This window comes from Pogona vitticeps, chromosome 3 (assembly GCF_051106095.1).
Source record: "Pogona vitticeps strain Pit_001003342236 chromosome 3, PviZW2.1, whole genome shotgun sequence".
Taxonomy (NCBI): domain Eukaryota; kingdom Metazoa; phylum Chordata; class Lepidosauria; order Squamata; family Agamidae; genus Pogona; species Pogona vitticeps.
Genome location: NC_135785.1, coordinates 62035391 through 62055474, shown reverse-complemented (window position 1 = coordinate 62055474; position 20084 = coordinate 62035391). Strand labels below are relative to the sequence as shown.

General features: G+C 41.2%; 2 protein-coding genes across 8 annotated transcripts in view; one reads left to right on the top strand and one right to left on the bottom strand.

The window, feature by feature from the left end:
* VTI1A (vesicle transport through interaction with t-SNAREs 1A) overlaps positions 1 to 1037 on the bottom strand; it is a 310113-nt gene extending 309076 nt beyond the window's left edge. Inside the window, exon 1 of one of the 3 annotated variants that reach the window (XM_072995547.2) lies at positions 989 to 1037. Coding sequence is in view for 2 of the 3 variants with exons in the window: in XM_078389535.1 (XP_078245661.1) it covers positions 323 to 359 (37 nt within the window). In the remaining variant the exon portion in view is untranslated. Of the gene's footprint in view, positions 1 to 322; positions 465 to 988 lie in introns of those variants that run through there. The other 2 variants (XM_078389535.1, XM_078389534.1) reach the window with 2 other exon arrangements.
* ZDHHC6 (zDHHC palmitoyltransferase 6) lies at positions 387 to 19201 on the top strand. 5 transcript variants are annotated; one of them, XM_078389532.1, is made up of 11 exons: positions 387 to 442; positions 4078 to 4541; positions 5376 to 5467; positions 5848 to 6007; positions 6736 to 6897; positions 8685 to 8738; positions 11152 to 11319; positions 11444 to 11485; positions 13397 to 13542; positions 13642 to 13685; positions 18607 to 19201. In XM_078389532.1, exons 2-11 carry the CDS (start codon positions 4275 to 4277, stop codon positions 18708 to 18710), a joined length of 1239 nt encoding a protein of 412 aa, XP_078245658.1. In that variant the 5' UTR covers positions 387 to 442; positions 4078 to 4274; the 3' UTR covers positions 18711 to 19201. The 5 variants fall into 5 exon arrangements, with proteins under 5 accessions (XP_078245658.1, XP_020635517.2, XP_020635518.2 ...); XM_020779858.3 differs by lacking the exon at positions 387 to 442 and adding an exon at positions 662 to 805; XM_020779859.3 differs by lacking the exon at positions 387 to 442 and adding an exon at positions 663 to 805 and having other exon boundaries at positions 4083 to 4541.
* The last annotated feature ends 883 nt before the right edge of the window (positions 19202 to 20084 follow it).

Here is a 20084-nt window from a genome sequence, read left to right as displayed (position 1 = left end):
GAGTCTCACCAACAACATTCCCCCGCGCCGCCTCAAGGCACTCGTCAAGGTTCCGCTATCCTAGTCCACTAACTTCTACTGACAGCAGATGGGAACTTGGCCCGATTTTACTTTACGACATTGAAGACCTTCCGTGTCCACTACCACCACCACTACCCCCGCCCCTAGCAGGAGCTGGGAAGATGCTGCCCTCCAAATAACGGTGAACTCCTCCGCCTCTGAATGAATGAATGAATGAAACCGTCTTTCGCCTTTGGTTGACGCTGGACCCTAAGTCCAACATATGAAGGGAGGGGAGAGAGAGAGAGCCCAAAGAAGTTACTTTTTTGGAACTGCAACTCCCAGGATTCCCCAGCCATGCAATGAGAAGAAAGGGAGCAGGGAGTCTCAACTGCTACAACACCACGAACTCCGAATCCGTTTGTCACGCCGAGGCTTGTAGGTAATGAAAATAAGAAAACTTTGCTTCTGAGCTCAGCTTCCTCACAGACAGGGCCTATGTCCTGGGTCCTGCTTGTTGGGTTGGTGTGGGAAATATATTTCCGCCACGTGTGTGTGTGGCGGGACATCTTTCCCGGCGTACTTGCCCGTCTTATGAAGGCGCACCAACGTCCGGGCGGAACACAAGGTTTTATGTGTTCCGGGTTCCATCAAGGTGCCCCGGGGAAGTGGAGTCGCCGAACTGGGGAGCGGCCGCCGCCGCCGCCGCCGCCGCCGCCACTCCCCTCTCCCGGCATGGGTGGCGAGCGGTGCCTCCAGAAGACTTAGCGGAGCGAGAGGCGGAGAAGACGTCTGCCCTTCGACGGTAGGGCGCCTTTGGGTATCCTAAGGTGTGTGTGTGTGGGGGGGGGGAGTGGCCGCCGCAGGGATCGCGACGCTTGCCCTTTCTCTGCCGAGGAATCGCCGATTCTCCTTCCCCTGCTGGGCGGAGAAGGAGGAGGAGTGGCTGCCTTGTGCTCCATCTTTTACCTTCGCGCCAGTCTCCTACCTTTGCTTTAGTCCGCTCCCTTTGCGGGGTCTTCCCAGCGCCCCATCCTCTCCTCTCTTCTCTTTTTTTGTGGGGAGGTTCCGTGTCCGAGACAGTCGGACATCCAATAGGTGCGGTTTTTCCTCCGCAGAGGCAAGTTAGGGCCGCTGCTTCATCGGTTGGACCGCAGCCTGCCGTGCAATCGCTGCGCGCCAAATTGTGCTGTTTGTGGGGGAAAATCACAATTCAGCAGGTGAAGTCCAAAGTTATACGTATCACCGTTGAAGGCAAAGAGACGGTGCGGAGGCAGAAGGAGAGACTTTGGCGTTTTGCTTTCCTTCCTTCTGGGTGGAAATAGGAGGACAGTTTAATCCTCTGAAATCTCTGATTTTTACAAATTAACATCTCATTATAGGATTTTCAGAGCAAGGTTGACTTCCAGCCTTGTCCAGAAAAAATAGTTTGTTCCAGCTTGAAGAAACGTTTATTTCATCTTACTCATTTTTATAACCTGTTTTTTTAATATATATATATTTGCACATGGCCCACTCTTGTTTGTTTTTCACTTATTGACTGCTCAAGATCTTCAAGATGTTTGGGTGCTTCACCAAACTGCTTTCTGTATTCATGCCCTGCTGACTGATAAAATTGTCTAAAACTTTCCTCTACCATCTCATGTGCTAAGAGGAAACAGAACTCTCTATAAAATATATTTACTTTTCTTTGAGGAGGTTGCATACTTGTGCTTCTAGGTAGGTGACTCCTGTGTGGGGCAAGGAGGGTGCTCTGTGTTCAAAGAGAAAGAAAATGAGATTTTTATATGAAGAGCAGTTCCTCATATAAATGGGGGCGGGGAGGCTTTCAACATTTAAGAGATTTCTTCCATGTATTACAAAACCCAGTACTTGCAAGCTAGGGTGTGGCTAGTACCATCAAACATTTCCCTTTCTTTTATGTTTTGTTCGCATACATATTAGGAAGCAGTCAGATTGAAACTGACTATCATCCTAATTGGTTTTTATGCTGCCAAACAGAATGGCAAAATGGTTTCAAGCCACAGCTTTCCAAGGAAGAGTGAAAGATTCGTCTTTTAATCTAAAATTCTAGAAAAAGTAGATGTCTCTTAGTTTAGCCTAGTGTGGTGTAAGACACAAGGCATTACATCAGGCTTTCAAGGTTCATGACAGTCTGACATATTCTACTTCGAATATTGTTTCTTTTTAGAAGAGCCAGATGAGGACATGCACACTTTTAAACACTAAATAAAACTAGAGGTGCACTCACTTGCATAGGCAAAGAATTTATATTGAAAGGGAGAAGGTCATCGCTTAGCGGTAGACCAAATGCTATGCATTCTGAAGGTCCTGGGTTCAATAGCTGCCATCGCCATTTATCCAGATAGTGAATGATGGAAAATCCACATTCCTAAAGAACTGCCACCACTCTCACTAGACGGAGGGTTGGAGTGAAGGTTCTTTCAATTTTCAAGAAGCTTGGAAGATGTGTTACAATGGCAGGTAAGGCCAAGGGGTAGGACCAGAAATACCATATGTTTTTCTTTTAATTTAAAGCTCTTGATGCCCATTTCTAAGCCTTGGAGGAGGTGTTTCAGTCTACTAGGTTGTGAGGAACAATTTCAGAAGCTTGGAAATCAATAAATTATGGCCATCTGGGAAAACCTCGAAAAGCCAGACTGGGATATGCAAAAATGACTTATTCAACCCAGGACCTGAGGTTCCCCATTTCCCCTGCAGTAGATAATGCCAGGTTAAATGGACCGATCGCATGGCTTATAATATGGCAGATTCATGTGCTTTCATATCTTGAGGAGTTAGAATGGAACGCTAATCTCATTAACCAGACCCTACTCTACCGACATGGAGTACTGTTCTGGGTGCACCTCTTCTAGAGGCCTATACATGACAAGTCCCTGCATAAATCATATCTGATGAAAAAATGTATTATCTTGTCCTCTATTATTATCTGGTACAAAGCTGGCAAGACCACAGGATAAGACAAGCAGACAGTGAAGGCCAGGAGCCTTTGACTTTCAAACACGAGGGGCTGATGCATGTTTCTCTTTGAGATGACTAGGATATTTGAAAAGACAGATTTGGTTGTTTATTTAATTAAAGGTTTTTGCAACATCTCTCTGTGCTAAAGATACTGTTTAGGTTTCTGACAGATAGTTCAGAATGGGCAGGAAGTGGCTATTGTTTTGTTAAGCTATTTTTATCCAGCATCTTGTCTTGCAGCAGTGCTTAAAACATTGTTTCCCTGTTAAGACATCGTGAAATTGTGCTTTAAATGAGCCATGATTTATGCACATAAGCTGAGAATGTGTGGAGAAAAGCAAGTGTAAGCATGTGGACTTGCAGCTTCTTCCTGGCCTGAAACCATGGGATGGTTGTGTCTGAATCAAGCACATGTCAGAAGTAGCCCTGCTGTTGCTACTTTGTTATTTACCTTATTTTTCGCTCCATAAGACACACCTCTCCATAAGACGCACCAAATTTTTAGGAGAAGAAAACAGGAAAAAGATAATCTGTTTTCTTCTCCTAAAAATTGGTGAGCCTTATGGAGAGGTCCATCTTATGGAACACACCCTAGGACCATTTGGAGGCTCACCCAGCCCCCCCCAAGAGGCCAGAGGGAGCGAAATCGCCACCTTCTGGGACTCCTCTGAAGTTTCCCAAGCCTCAAAAGAGTCCCACAAGGAGGTGATTTTGCCCCCTCTGACCCCTGGGGGGATGGTGAGTCTCTAAAGGGTCCTGAAACACACCCTAGGACCCTTTAGAGATTCACCCTGAGGCTTGAAAGGGTCAGAAAAGGTCCTAGAAGCTGGTGATTTCACGCCCGCTGGCCCTGTGGGGGGAGCGGCGCAAGGGTCCGGGAAGGCTCACTCAGACCCTTGCGATGCTCTCCCCCACGGGGCCAGTGGGGGCGAAATCGCCGCCTTCGCTCCATAAGACGCACAGACTTCCCCCCCATTTTTTTGGGGGGGGAGTGCGTCTTATGGAGCAAAAAATACGGTATTTCTTTATTTGAAAGGGTTTGGTGTTAAACAATGATGATGGTGATTTTTTTTTCTCTCTCTCTGTATTTCTTAGAGCAGGAGCTTTAAACTTATGTGAACAGCTTGTGCACCTGATGATTCTTCCAAACACCAGAGATGGCTTGACCTCCGCTGTTTTGCTCTTGCGATTTGAACGTGTAGCCATTGCTGTAGAGATGAAAGCCTACAACAAAGGGAAATGTGTACCTGAAAGGAACCGCTTAAAATAGGAAACTGTACTTGACTGCAAAAATGAGACTGCTGTGTTCAGTGATCAGGTTTGAAAACCTCCATGAACTGAAAAGACTGTTCCACTGGGGCCCCATCATCGCTCTCAGTGTGATAGCAATATGTTCTGCCATGGCTATGATAGATGCCGTGCTGTGGTATTGGCCTTTGGACACAACAGGAGGAAGCATCAATTTCATCATGCTCATCAACTGGACTGTTATGATTCTTTACAATTACTTCAATGCTATGTTTGTTGGTCCTGGATACGTTCCCATTGGATGGAAACCTGTAAGCAAAATAACAGCATCAGATATTTTTGCCTCACAAGATATATTTTTGATGAACAATCCCAAATCTACCCTCCTAGAACAGTACTTCTGTAGCCAGATTTGTGATTTGTAGGATCAGGCTAAATTGGAAGTTAGTGTTTTCCCCAAGTGCCATAAAAAAACACTGGAACTCCATAGGGATTTGCTTTTGGAGCACAAAATTAACACCACACATCTAAAACTAAATTCAATTAGAAAGGTATTCAGTGGGGAGCATGCAGCTCTTTTATTGCACAGCAAATCAAATTATTTTCTCAAAAAAAAGAAAAGTATTTTAAGCAACATTAAACATTAAAGTTTGATTGATTGATTTAGTAACATATATGGGCCACCTTTCTCCCAATGAGGGGACTCATGTTTTAGTTCTGTCGAGATTGCAGGGCTGTTCATAGTTATGTACAAATAAGACACAGTTGAAATGTGAGAAATACAGCCTATTCTAATGTGTTTTGACTTGCGGGTAAAGTTGCTAGGACAGGATGCGAAGCATTTAAAAAATATGTCTGTAAATTTAATTATTTAGTTATTTTGCTTTTGTTTTTAACTGAGATCATTGTAGTCTTAATATTTCCTGTTACATTTCTTGTTTTCAGAAAATATACAAATGAATGTAATGTGTGTATCCTGTCAGGTGTGTAGTATACTTTTTAAAGCACAGTTGTCAGTCAAGAAAGGGTATCTTTCTATATTCTTTACTCAGATGGAAGCAGAGCCACACCCAGGCAAAATATCTAGCCACTACTTGTCTATGTTGAGACTTGCTCCTTATCTGCCTTTTCTTTATGTCTTTGAGGAAAACTCTCACGACTTCATATATCTTCAGTACTGTAAAATATGCCAGTCTTACAAGGCTCCGCGCTCTCATCACTGCCGAAAATGTAACAGGTACTACAAGTATATGTTGTTTAGGTACACATTCTGCAGCTCTTTGACCCCATAACATAAAATCTTCAAAATGTGTCTGTGTTTTATGGGACTTAGAAAGCGATGTCCATGCTACATTTCCCAAGTGACATTTGTGCATATCTTTAAACTTGATTATAAATTCCAGAGCTAAGAAAACCTGTTGTTTATACTACATCTCCCAGAATCTTGGGGGATTTAGAAAGATATGGTCCAAAAAAGCAACCTTTCCAAGTTCTGTGGAATGCCTACATCTTAGAAAAATGAAGCTCCTTTAGTCCCCAACTAGACTTTAGTCAATGGAAGTAGAAGGGACTTCACAGCTTATTGAACAGGAGTATTAAACCTGGATTCCTTTGTAGGTGTGTAATGAAGATGGACCATCACTGTCCTTGGATCAATAACTGCTGTGGGTTTCAGAACCATGCCTCCTTCACCCTTTTTCTTCTACTTGCCCCACTAGGATGTATCCATGCTGCTTTCATTTTTGTCATGACCATGTACACTCAGCTTTATAACAGGGTAAGAAAATACTCTCGTCACTGCCTTAAACATCTACAGAATGGGGTTAATTCACTTCTAGAAGTTCATTCTCCTGCCCTCTTTTACATCCACAGTATTTAAGTAAGAGATAACATTGGTTGTTTTAGCACAAGAATAGCTAGTACCTTCTGGAAGCTTCCAAGTTTTACTTTATATGTCAGGTTTTTGTTTCCTTCACCACTTCATCCAGACCTTAGGCACCATTTTTCTTGGCTAGTGAAAATCTCATGAGCCCAGCCTAAAGCTAGGAATAATTTAAAGCATTTATGAAAGGTGGGATGTCAAATACATTAAGGAACAATATAATTTGCAGTTAAGTTATTATCATTTTGTGAAACAATTAGACTTAAAAGCAAAGTTGCCTCTGGGTCTAAGAGATAATAAGAAATATCTAAATACCTAAAAGTGCTCCTTACGGACACTTGAGGGGCCTTTTTTGCTGAAGTGTAGAGGAAAGGATACTACAAATAATAAGTGGGTATTATAGCTCCATTTAGGCTTGGGTTATGATTTCACAGATGGGAAAGGCATGTTTATAATCAGCTGAAAATCTCAAGCAAGCAAGGTATAACAGCTGCGAGGGCCAATGTATTGCCAGCGGCAGTAGTGGGACGATGGATTTCTACGCTGTGGTGTTGAGAGAGGCTTCTTACTGGGTAACTTGATTCCCTTCACTACTTATGATGCTCTCCACTTTCTTTCCATAGGTATCCTTTGGATGGAGTTCTGTCAAGATTGATATGAGTGCAGCCAGAAGGGACCCCCGTCCGATCATTCCTTTTGGATTGTCTGCATTTGCTGCTTCTTTGTTTGCCTTGGGGTTGGCATTGGGGACAACTATAGCAGTTGGCATGCTATTTTTTATCCAAGTGAGTCTGATGTTTTTGTTATCGAATGGCTTATGTCTGTGAGATTTGGCAGGGGGCATCAAACCATGGTGCAGAGAAGGAAAGGGATACATTTTCTCGACTTTGATATGATGTAAATCAAATTGAGCACCTACAGTAAATTTGCAGGCTGAATTGTACTGCGGCCAAAGCAGTGGCCAATTTTGGAATTGTCCATTTTTTTAAAAAGGGAAGTTTGTTTTGTTTGTTTTTCTTTTGGAGGTTGGGGGCATCATAGGGGATCTCCCTAAGCCTGGTGACAAAATCAGTAACAGGATTAGAGCAGGAAGAGAGAGAAAATCAATGTAAATGATTGTTTTCTTCCTCCCCCCTCCCTTTTGAGCCGAGTATAATTTCCTGCTTTGTGTAACCCTTAAAATATTGTTTGATTTCAACTCTCTTCATTAGTGATTAGTCAACATAACCACTAAGGAAGGATAATGGGAGTTGTAGTCTATTTGCCTACCCCTGCTGTAGAAATGTAAATAGAGAATATCCATATATGAGCTCAGTTATACTGATTATACAGTCAGTTTCCTTTTATTATGTTCAAAATAAGGAAGTGCTTTTGATCAGAATTTTTTTTTCTGTGTTGTTTGGGTAGGGGCCATTTAACCATTAGAAGACAGAGTCAGATGCAAAAAAATTGGCTGTCACTTGCTCTGGGCTTGCCTTGCATTGTGCATGACCGTGAAGGAACCTGTATGTGGGTTTTGAATCCTGTCCTTCACTAATTACCCAGCGGCTGGCTCGCTTGTTTGTATTATACTGTTTTCCTGTTGTGCTTGTGGTAGTTATATTACAGTATTCCAAAGTATGTATATTTAGAGAGCAAAGCTGATTGAAGCCAGTCAAACGTATGAGTAAACAAGATGGATAGGATTAGTAATGGAGGTAATCTCTTGTGGATAAATACAAGGAGCAGGGGGTTTAAATCCATAAGGATATACTGTGGTTTATAGTAAGCATTGATGTAAGGCCACACTTCAGTTCTTTGGGAATTGTGGTCCCTGATCTTTAGTCCTATGGAAAAAGGAAGGTAGAATGGTAGTGTGGGTTCTGTATGCTCTGCTTACTGATCTGAAATAAAGCAGTCCTCTGTCCTCTGAAGATGCCGACCACAGAGACTGGCGAAACGTTAGGAAGAACAACCTTCAGAACACAGCCAAAGAGCCCGAAAAACCCACAACAACCACTGAAATAAAACGTTTGAATAAAACCAGCTCCATACAAGTTTGGCAGCACTGTGTGTGTTTGGCATGTCTCAAGGTGGGGAAGTGTTAGCTTTTCTGCCTCAGGCATCAAGTATCTTGTGAAATAAATACTTTGAATTGAGGAGATCCCAAATTAAACCGAAGTGGGATATGTGGAAGAAAGCCACAAATTGTTCTCACCTCACCTCAGAGTGACTCTTCTTCCAGCTTATTATTGCTGTACCAAGCAGCTATGTAAATTAACACAAGACAGTGTCGGGGGTTCACGTGAAAACACCATTTTATTTATTTCTTGTTATTTCTTTATATTGATCCTAACTTTTTGTAACAGAAGTCAGGATGTAAAAAATTGGGGCTTCCAGCATGTGTTTCACCCAGATACTGAGTTGAGGGAATGGAACAGAGAAGCCCAGGGCTGCTCATAAGTATTGGAGTAGCAAAAATGTTTCTTTCTAGTGTTTTAGATATAAATTCCTTTGAATGTTTCTTTCTTTTTGGGGTGTTTGTCCATTTGATGCACTCATGCATATAAACCAATATCTCCCCTTTTTTTAGATGAAAGTCATTTTAAGGAATAAAACTTCAATAGAATCATGGATTGAGGAAAAGGTAAGCTTTGATCCTAGTAACATCTTTAGAATACATGATGGGCTTAGTGATGCTGTCCTACTGCATATTTTGCTTCTTTCTATAGATAATAGATCAAACTATTCCATTTCCACTGATGGATCTTAATCATAGCTATCAGCAAGTATCATACTTCATGTAAACGAAGGCCATTGTGAGATGCTTCAAATGTGAGATAAATCTAGCAAATGTGCTACACATTTCTTTTTATATGTTTTATCTCCGGAGCAAATTTCATAATGCTCTAAATTTTGTTTGCCTTGTGGCAACTCTTACCTGTGTTCTTTACTGTTTCCCAGATTCATGGTGATTTTGCATTTTTTTTTATTTATTTATTTTTTTTTTGAGATTGCTGGTGCCTGAACTGCCAAGGATTGTACTCCCATATCTTTGGTAGCTGCTCAGGAAACACAAATTGGAGGAGAGAGATTTCTCTTATTTTTAAATTAGCCCCTTCTGTTTATCTGTAAAAAGCCCAAGAGTTCTTTTGAGCTTAAAGAACATTTCTTGTTTAATTTTAATAGTGTGATAGACCCTGAAGTTATTGTCATATATGGGAGGGGGGGCGGGCACTGCCTAAATATATATTTAAAAACAACTATTTTTTGTCTTTTGAGGTTCATAAAATGTGTGATTTATAGAATATTAAATGCCATATTTCCATGTAACACAAAATCATGGCTTAGTGCTATATGGACAAGCCTCTGCAAACCCTCATAAAGCCTCAGGTTCATATATACATATGCTTTCCATTTCTGGAAACAGAAGAAATTCTTCTCACATTACAGATTTATGCCCTGTACTTAATATCTCTCTTCAGCATGCATTCAGTATCTATCTTTTAGACACTGAGTCAAAGGCCTTGCATGAGAGTTCTTGTGACTTAAACAGGGCACTCGTGTAGGCCCAGGTGATCCTGTACCGCCTCTGAGTACATGTATTTATACATAATAAAAGCCATGAAGACAAAGCTGCTTCCTCTGTTGAAGTGAACGAAGCACTTTCCATGTACAGTATCCATGGGAGCAGTATTTGCAGTATCAGTTATCTGCAGTCTACTGCAGCTCTCTATACAACATATAAGGAACTTGGCCTTGTGGCCCTTGTCCTGCCCTCTTATATATTATATACTGTATAGGGTCCTCTACTTCGTGATACATTGTAGAACAGGTCCCTTGCTGATACAGGGGCCCTGCTGTATCAGCAAGCCATACCACATGGCTTCAGGCGGTAATGTGGGATGGAAGTCCAGAAACTGAGAATAGTACTGTATTCTGGTATGTACTGTCACCTCATCACTAGAGGTCAGTAGAAGATCACTTAAGATGTTCAGATTTGAAAAGAAGAGTTGCAATATACAAAACCTGCTCAACCTGGTAAAAACGAAGATACATACTGTGGTAATTAATAGTACTGAAGAATAATCCAGTTGTTACATTAAAAAATGCTTTGCAAAGTCATAGCCCTAAAAAGCAAGTAAAAATCCTTCAACTGAATAAAGAATAAAACAGTATCTCCTTTGTGAGTGGAACCTGCCTCTTACCTTAGGATGCTGCTCCTTAAACTGACAGTTCCCATTTTTCCTTCACTCTTTTGTCCTAGCAAGTGACTTAGAATGCTGGATTTCTTTCCCACACTCATCGAATGTGCACATTGGAATCTTTTTTTTTCCTTTTAATTTCAGTTTATGGTCACTATTCATAAAGAAGTGGGTGGGCACTGAAGCCACTGTTCACTTCTACCAGTCATTTCTATGGTAAATTAGAGAACCACGGGTTTTTTAATGGGGCTGTTGTGTTTCAGTTGTTTTAATGTGTTTTAAGTTCTGTTTTTACCTTTTTAAAATTGTTTAATCCTTTTTTGATATTATAATAAATTATTGCTCTTCGTTTTTAATGTTGTTTTGTAAATACCGTAAGCCGGGATGGATTTGATTTAAATCAAATTGATCTAAATCACAGTTTAATTAATTTTTTAATGTGGTTTCTTTTGATGATATAAAAAATCATTGATTTTTATCCACCCTGCCGTAAGCTGCCTTGGGTCCTTTTTTAGGAGAAAGATGGGGTATAAAAAAATTTGATAGCTAGATAGTGGTCTGGGTGTCATGCTAGAGTGTGGGAAGTCCAGATTCTATTACCTACTCCTACTGAGCCATGAAATTCACTGGGTGGACTTGAGCCATTCCCTGCCCTGCCCCCTTATAGTATATTGTTGTGGAGAAAGACACAATGGAGAACAGGGCAGTCTTGCCCTCCACCTTGAACTCATTAGAGGAAGGGTGGGATGTAAATGTAGTAAATAAATAAATTACATTCGTTTAACTGATAAGCTGCATGTATCACTAGATTAAATATGGTTTACTGCAAGCGGTATTTGTTTATACCTTTTGCAGGCCAAAGACCGCATCCAATATTACCAAACAAAAGAAACTTTTATTTTCCCTTATGACTTGGGAAGCAAGTGGAATAATTTCAAGCAAGTGTTTACATGGTCTGGAAGCCCAGAGGGAGATGGCTTGGAGTGGCCTGTGAAAGAAGGGTGCCATCAGTATAGTTTGACGGTGAGCTCTTTTCTATTTTCTTTTCTTCACATCCTCACAGTGAAATGAACTGGAGTATGTTGGGGGCTGAGAAGGAGGGCTCCAGGGAAAGCGCTTTAACCTGCTCACGCATAATCTCTTGCAGGTGGAGCAGCTGAAACAAAAAGCTGACAAGCGAGTGAGAAGTGTGAGTACCTCTGAACTGCTAGTATTGTAACATGTTGCTTGGAAATCAGCAGTGACATAGAATCATTTATTATTTAGTTTTTAATTGTTAAGCTTTTGAGCCTTTAAAGTTGCTTGCCTTGTCACTTGGGAATAACGTTTAATCTTGACACATTGGAGTCCTTGTGATAGCATGGTAAAAGGGGGAACCTTTTGGACCACAAGTCTCATAGTGCTTTAACATTGGCCTTGCTGGGAGGGTCTGATGGGAGTTGTAGGCCAAAAAAATCTGGATAATGGAAGGCTCCTCATCCTTAAACAGTATCAGCTGAAACTGAGTGTCATAGACATTTCCATGGGAACCAAATCAATAATGTCCAGAGGTCAGAATGAATGCCTTCATTTGGTCACACCAAGGATTCAGGAGACCAGTGTACAAGTACAGTAGAATCTCCTTATCTACATGATCAGTATGTGCTGATTCAGTTATCCACAGTCTGAAAATATTAAAAATATTAATAGAAAAATTCTAAAAATATACATTTCTAAGGTTGAAGTTACCAAAACTGGCCAGAGACCATGTGCTGCGTAGCATTCACTATAATACAGTGGTGCCCCGCATAGTGACGTTAATCCGTTCCAGGAAAAACGTCGCTATCCGGATTCCTCGCTATGCGGGGCAAAAAAACCCATAGGAACGCATTAAAACACGTTTAATGTGTTCCTAGGGGGGTAAACTCACCGCTAAGCAGGAATCCTCCATAGGGCCACCATTTTCGCCGCCTCGGTAAGCGAGGAATCGGCGCCGGCAGCCATTTTACAACCGTCGATCAGCTGTGTGAAAATGGGGCCTTTGGGAGGACTGCGGGTGAGGGCTCCCCTGCAGTCCTCCCAAAACCCCATGCCGGCATTTTCGCCCAGCTGACCGGCGGTCGCTTCGGAAGGAGTGTGGGGGAGGGTTCCCCCGCGCTCATTCCCAAGCGCCTGCCGACTTGAGCGCTTCGGAAGGAGCGCGGGGGAGCCCTCATGGGGCCTATGGGGAAAAAATCGCAAAGCAATTTTTCTCCATAGGGAACATCGCAATGCGATCGCTTTTGCGATCGCAAAATCCGCATCGCTATGTGGATTCGTTGTTAAACGGGGCGCCCGTTAAGCAAGGCACCACTGTTTGTGTTTTTCAGCATCCACAGGGGGCTTGGGACTGATTCCCCCGTGGATATGGGGGTCCTACTGTGATCTGTTAGATAGGCTGTAGTAGAGTAGTAGAGCAAATGCATCACTTGTCCAGCTAGGACTGGGGAAATTACCATCTGGAACACTGAAGAACAGAGCTGTAACTAGCAGGGTTTTTTTGCCCAGGGTTTCACTGGCTGGGTTAAACCTGGGTCACGTGAGACTATCATCCACAGGAAGGGGATGGAGAAGTATGTTGGAATGCCTCTGTCTAAACATGCAACAGCCATAGGTTCTGCAGTAAGCTCACTTGTTTTTATGTTTCGTTCTGCCTGGGAAGGAGCCATTGGAGGCAGTATGCATTCTTAATATACCCAGCTTTATATCCTTCTGGCAGCAAATACCAGTAGACTCATTTGTACCCTCTCAGGAGCAAAGTTTCTGTACTCGCTAAATATTGGCACCCTTGGTCAAAGCCCCAGTCACCTAACCCTAGTTACAGCTCTGCTGAAGAAAAATATTAATAGAAAAATTAATAGAAAATATTAATGGAAAAATTAATATTTTTCTATTAATATTTAATATATAAATTTCTAAGGTTGAAGTTACCAGAACTATGTCACTCATACAGGGCTCAACAGTCCAATAGGCTGTCTTGGTATAAGGGACTTTCCTATATGCTTTCCTCTGCCTCCTTATTGCTCTTTGTTGTCAAGAACCAGTAAGAAGCAAGGCATTTTTACTCTTTCCAAACCTTTAGGTACGGTACCGAGCAATAGAAGACTACAACGGTGCCTGCTGTCCTCTCACAAAAGGTTTGAGGACTTTCTTTACAACTCCATGCACTGAGGAGCCTAGAATTACACTACGCAAAGGGGATCAGATTTTAGCCACTAGAGGATTGAAGTTAGTATTCTTCATGCATTATTTAAATTTAAAATTTGATTGAAACAATCCTTCTGAGATATACTGTAACACGTAATTAATTTGTTCATTATCTTTCAGACACTGGATGTACGGAGACAAAATGACTGACTCAGCAACTGATGGTAATTTATAATCTTTTCTCAATTTTTGACTGGGATTCCAAACAGATGCCATGAATGAATCTCTTCACTTCCAACAAGACCTCTTTAAATGGTCAGAAATGAAAATGTAGCAGTGCCTAGAACCCTATTGGGATGTTACTCCAGAGAAAGTAAAATTGCTTAACTTGACCAGGCTTGCAGCCAAGCACTTTGTTAATTAGCTGCAGTTTGCCCCCATGACTAACGGGATTTCACTTACTTCAGAGTAAAATCCCAGTAAGATTCTGGCCACTGATTCAACCTGGAATAACTTGCTCAAGGTGCAGAATTGCTTAGTATCTTGTAAAACCAAGTACAGTATCCCACTCACCTGTCCATACATGAATGTTCTTCCATGTAATATGTTTTAGGACTATAATATATGACTCTGGACTGTGGTGGACAATTTTCAGAGGCCCTGCCACTCACAATACTCATTTTTATACTTATTTACTAAAAAAGAAAACACCCTAATGAGTATGGCTGCCTATTTTGATAGGGTTTTTTTCTTGGCCCTGTGTGATATTTTCAGCCCAAAAGAGACCTTAGCCAAAGCATTTTGAAGATCATTGGAGAGGGAAGTCTAAAAACTGGTGAAGTTAGATGTAACAAGGGGACTTTTTTAGTTTTTCTCTCTCTTTTTGAACGTGTGTGTGTGGAAACGGGTGATTTGTTGGTCCTGCAGGGCCACATTTGCATCCTGGTCTGTACTTTTCCCACCACTGTTGTAGCTCATGCACCGCTCTGTGTCTAGGAAGATCCCATAGTGTATCTGTTTGGTTCACTGTGTGAGTTCTTAATGAAGAACTTATGGTTGGGAGAAATGTGTCCCTTTGATTGTAGTTCTTTTGGAACTAGCCAAGTTATCACTTTGACAAAAAAGGGTTCTCATTCAGGAAAGCCTGGAAAACTTGCCTTTTAAAAAAAGTATGATTCCCTGAATCCCCTAAAAATAGGGGTTAAAGTGGCAATTGTCTGCCAACAGTAAACATATTTATGCCCAGTTAAGCTACCTTAAGTGTAAGTTTGGGAAAGATCTTTGTCCAAAGGTATGAAAAGCTGGTGCCAGCCTGTCAGAATAGAAAGTACAGTGGTGCCTCAACTTATGAACTTAATCCGTCCCAGAAGATGTTCTTAAGTTGAAACGTTCATAAGTCGAATTAGCAATTCCCATAGGAATGCATTGAAAACCGATTAATCCATTCTGGCTGTTTTTTTGTTTGTATGTAGAGGTGCCGATTGTAAGTCGAAGCATTACTTCCCATAGGAACTAATGCAAAACCGGTTAATCCATCCTCTACCACTAGGGGGAGAATTTTTTTTAACTTAGGTTAAAAAAAGGGCAGGAAAGGAGGGAGGGAGAGAACAATGGGGAAAAGAGGAAAGATAGAAGGTCATCACTGGGGCACACAGACACCTCAAACAAAGTTTTGTGCTTTTAAACACAAAAAGAGAGAAGACACACACAGAGAGAGAAGACAATTGAGGGGGAAAGACTTTGGAGTCTAAAACACATTTTAAACCCACACATGCTAAACCCACACATTTTAAACCCACATATTTTAAACCAAACCTTTCTTTGAAGCCATGAGTACTGTTCAGCACACCACAGTACACAAACCATAGGAGCCACATTATTCCAGCAAACAGATCCCCTCAGCACAAAAAGAGAGCAGAGAGAGAGAGAGAGAGAGAGAGAGAGAGAGAGAGAAGACAATGGGGAGGGGGAAGAGACTTGAGTCTAAACTCAGTTTCAGAGCCCAACAGCCAGCACAGACCTTTGCAAAAAGTATTCTGATTTTAAAACCAAAAGACTAAATTCCATTTTAAAGTACACCAGCCAGCACAGACCCTTGCAGAAATGGTCCGCAAGACCCATCAAAGCACAGAAACATAACCTAGCCACCTAGCCCCACCCCAAGCTGCAAAAACCCTGTATGTACAGCAAATATAGTGTGCTCACCCAGAACAGGGAGTCTCTCCATTTTAAAAAGTTAAAACCCAAAAGTAAAAAAATAAAAAAGCCAAAAAAAAAAATCTGGACATACAGTACAGTACCAGGCAATCTGAAGTCTCTCTCCATATCCACACTCTCTAACCACTGGGACGAGTGAGGTAGCAGACAAGCAGCCTCTTCGCTGGCCAATGGTTAACTGAAAGTTCAAATTTTCCGCTTTGCCTGCCTTCCCCACATGGTTGTTTTTTTGTTTGTTTTTAAGTCGAAACTCTCTTCGCGTCGAAGCAAAATTTTGCGAACGGAGCTCTTCGTAAGTCAAAATGTTTTTACATAGGGACATTCATAAGTCGAGGCACCACTGTATTGAATTACATTTTCTCTTTTTGTTTGTTTGTTTTTAGTGCTTTATTTATTCTACTTGTATTCCTCAAATACTCATTTTATCCTCACCACAATCTTGTGAAGAATGTCAGGCTGAGGTTTAGCCCAAGGTTACCCCATCTGCTTCATGGCAGAGTTTGAAGCTGGATCTCCACAATCCTAGACTGCCACTCGAACACTGGCTAAATCAAGGATAGGCAACTTGCAGTATTTCAAAACTTTAAATTATTTTTAGTACATTTTGAATAAAAGAATAGATTTCAAGCACCATTACAGAGGAAACATTTATCTCCTTTCATGCACAAGAGGTAACCAGCTTCTGGGACGTTGCCTGCTGTGATACAGATGAATTACCTACAACAGAGAATGATTTTTTTTTACCAGAAATACCATTTAATGCATATGCAAATTGATGGAGATTTATTTGAGACTCATACAGTGAATGAATTAAGATTTCTTCAGTCTGTTGATAGCAGTATTTTACAGCTAGCACAACTTCCATCTTACTGCCATGCCACAGAAAGACCATAAATGAAGTTGGCAGCAGAATCACTAAGACAGAAAAAAGACAGGAAGATAAATTGAGCAGAATGAGAAAATCTGTTGAGAGTTTGTGTGTTTGGCGCGCAGCAGATAGATTTGATTTGCATTGTAACACTTCTCTGTGGAGTCTTGAATGCTTCTTGAAATAGCATGACTGAACAGTTCCAAATGGGAAGCAGGATTGATTGACTACAGGCATGGATCTCCAAAGCTTTCTGCCCCTACTGAAAGTAAATGTGAACAATTCAAACAATCTCAGTGGCTCAGTGGGCATCTTGATGAAAACTACTACCTGAAAGAGTTCTTGCTTGTCATTGCAGAAAATCTATAGTTAATTACAATTGCAACCTTTATCCATCTAAAGTTGCTAATGGGTGATAGCTTTGCAAATGGGGGTGTGTGTGGATTCCTCTGTCCATATTAGGGTAATACTTTTAACTAGACCAACTAAAAGACTCAAAAGGTAAGGATGGAAGCAACTTCCTTTTTTGAAACATCTTGCCTGAGGAAAATATTTCCAGGTGATCTTGAAAGTTTGCATGTATTTTTGTCCTTTTGGTAAATATGATGTTTAGAGGATTTTTATAGCCGGGTCAGATCTGTCTGCTTTAAAAAAACCTTTAGTTAACTACATAGTATGCATAATTTCAGTTAAGCAGAGCTAGACTGACAAAATATTGATCAAAAACATTGGACCTTCAAAGAGTACTGGAAGGAAAATGTTAAGAGTAATTTGCAAACGGTGTAGTGATGCCTACAGAGATCAGGCGAAAATAAATAAAAAATGACGAAAATTAACAGAGGTATTGTGGTGGCTGAAACAAAAACAACTTGTTCACTACCCATCAGCTGACATCCACCATAGATTCTTTTCAACCCATGCAAGTGAACCTCGCCTAGAGCAACAGGATTTCCCTGTTGTTGTGATTCTCTGCAGTCCCCTTTGGTCCTCCTGAGATCCAGAGGATCCCTCACTTCTCCAGAGCAGACATGGGAAGCAGTAGGGCAGGTGAAGCCAGCCTTCACCTGGCTGACTAAAAGCAATGGATTCAACTAGTGATGGGGATATTCGTATCCATATTCAAATATGAATACCCCTGCACAGGTGGACATAACGAGGGTCCATCCCCCTGAGGCCAGACCGTCCACTCACCTGTCTGGCACCGGCACTGCTCTTCCTTCCAGTCGCTCCAGATCGCCTATCCACTCCTGGCAGGAGGAGGGAAGATGAGTTTCCCTGCCAGGCTGACAAGTGGATAGCCAACCAGGAGCTCCAGAGTGATTGGAAAGGAGAGCAGAGCCGGTGCTAGCAGCAGATGGGTGAATGGATAGTCCAGCTCTAGGGGGCTGGACCCTCATCACTTCCACCTGTGTGGGGGTATTCATATATCATCTTTAGATGCAGCCATTCCTCTGGCTGACAAACAGAAATTGAGGCAATCTACTATACTAGATTTCTGCAAAATATCAAGTCTGTGCTAACTAATGAGCAAACACCCATAGTTAGCTGAAGGTAAGAATAAAATGGCTTAGTCCTTGATAGACTGAGTGGCCAGAATCCTCTTGCATACTTATACTGACATAACTTAGATAATGTAACTTTTGGAGGCAAATTGCCTAAAGATCTCCATATGGATGTGCCATTCATTTGTTTGGCTTGTTATGGGGTTGTTGTTTTTTACTCCAAATCTCAGAATTCTGGGTGTTCCAGCTCACAAATATTTACCTTCTGCTACCTTCATTTTACTCACCTTGAGTACACCTTCAGGTCCTTTTTCTTAGCCTTTATTTCCTGTTCCAGTGCTTCCTGGGGTGTTGGTTCATTAGGAATTGCCCTCTTCAAAGCATAAAGAAAAACAAGACTATTGTTCCTAGGAACCACTGGGGTAATAAATGGCAGCTTAGAAGAAGGCCTCAAAGGAAGCCTCAGCAAGAGGATTTCAGCCTGTGTCTACTATGGAAGATCCCTGGCAAATGCTATATTATGTTACTAATCGTTTGTTATTTCTCGCTCACTGATAGATGGGAAACGAATAAGAGGCTGGTTCCCAAGGAGATGTGTGGAGAAATGTCTCTATGATTCAGAAACAGATCAGCCATTGGATGGAGAAAAGAAGACCAGATAACCCTTTCCTTTCCTCTGTTTTAGTAAATGGAAATATTTCTTTTTGATCACTGTCCTTTTACTTGAAATCTTATATTACTAGACTTAAACATTGAACAAAGAGTGTGTGTTTCTATGTTCACAAGAATGGGTGCTCCAGTGCCATAACCTTTAATACCTTTTGCCATTTTTAAAACGGAGCAAGCCATTCCATGGATGCCTTTTGATATTAAACTTCCACAGTCCAGGACACATTTAATCTGTTTTTTTTGTTTGTTTAATTTTGGGGGTATTTTTTAATTTCTAGTATTGCTCATATAAACATATAGTTGGATAGTTTGCTTTTCTTCTCTATTATTGCTGGATTTCCCAATTTTCCCTTCCATTCTCCATCTTGGGAGCTGTACGAGATATTTGAATGTGTACAAAGATTTGATAAGTAGAATTTTTAATTTTTAAATCATGTGGCAATTTTTTTGTGAATCTGAAATAAACACCAATATGTATTATGTATCCTGTGCTGCATATTTAGAGATAAGACTACTTCTATACTGATGAAGAGTTCTCACAGAAAAGTTTTGTCTTGAGGGGAGAAAATTGTAATGCTTTGTTTATTTGGGCTCCTAAGTAAAAAAAAAAAACAGTGAATAGAATTTAGGAAGTATATAAAATTGTGAACGATGTGAAGACAGTTGTATGGGTTTTCTCCCTAATGTTTCTGATAGTAGAAGCTCTGCTCAAATTAATAAAGAATAATATTGCCAGTGCCTGCCTGGCTACATATTCCTTTCAGTACTGGAGTGAGCAGAACAATAGTTGTGCCCTATTTGGGGTTTTCTACAGACATCTGGTTGGTGACTATGGGTATATTAGGTAGATTTTTGTTCTCTGCCTGTTATGGGTTTATGTCTTCTTGGATAGTTTGGCACCCAAATGAGGCAAAGTGGGTTCTCTTTGAGCCTTGTTGATTAAAGATACAAGTTAGATTTGAAGAAAATTTGAATGGTATAAAACAGAGCAGGGCAAAGTGCAGACTATACCCATCCCCCCAGAAATGTCACATTTCTTGTAAAAAAAATTGATTTAACGCTAAAAGACAAAAGGACTTTTTCATTAGAGAACTGAACATTTCCTCAAAAAGAACTCTTAAGTGGGATTTCTAAAAGCAAATCTGGAGGTGGGAATGTTCCTAATAAGGGCCTTAATGAAGGCAGAAAAATGAGTTTAAACAAAATTATGCATTAGACAGCTATGCTGTACGTGCCTGGTGAGTGTTTCACTCGAAGTAGAGATGGGTCTTCTTTGTTTCTCAGCCACACAAGGGTTCAGCACTTCCCAACCCTGCCTTCTCTGGAGGGCACCCACTCAGAAAGGAGAAGGTGGAGCTGGAAAACAC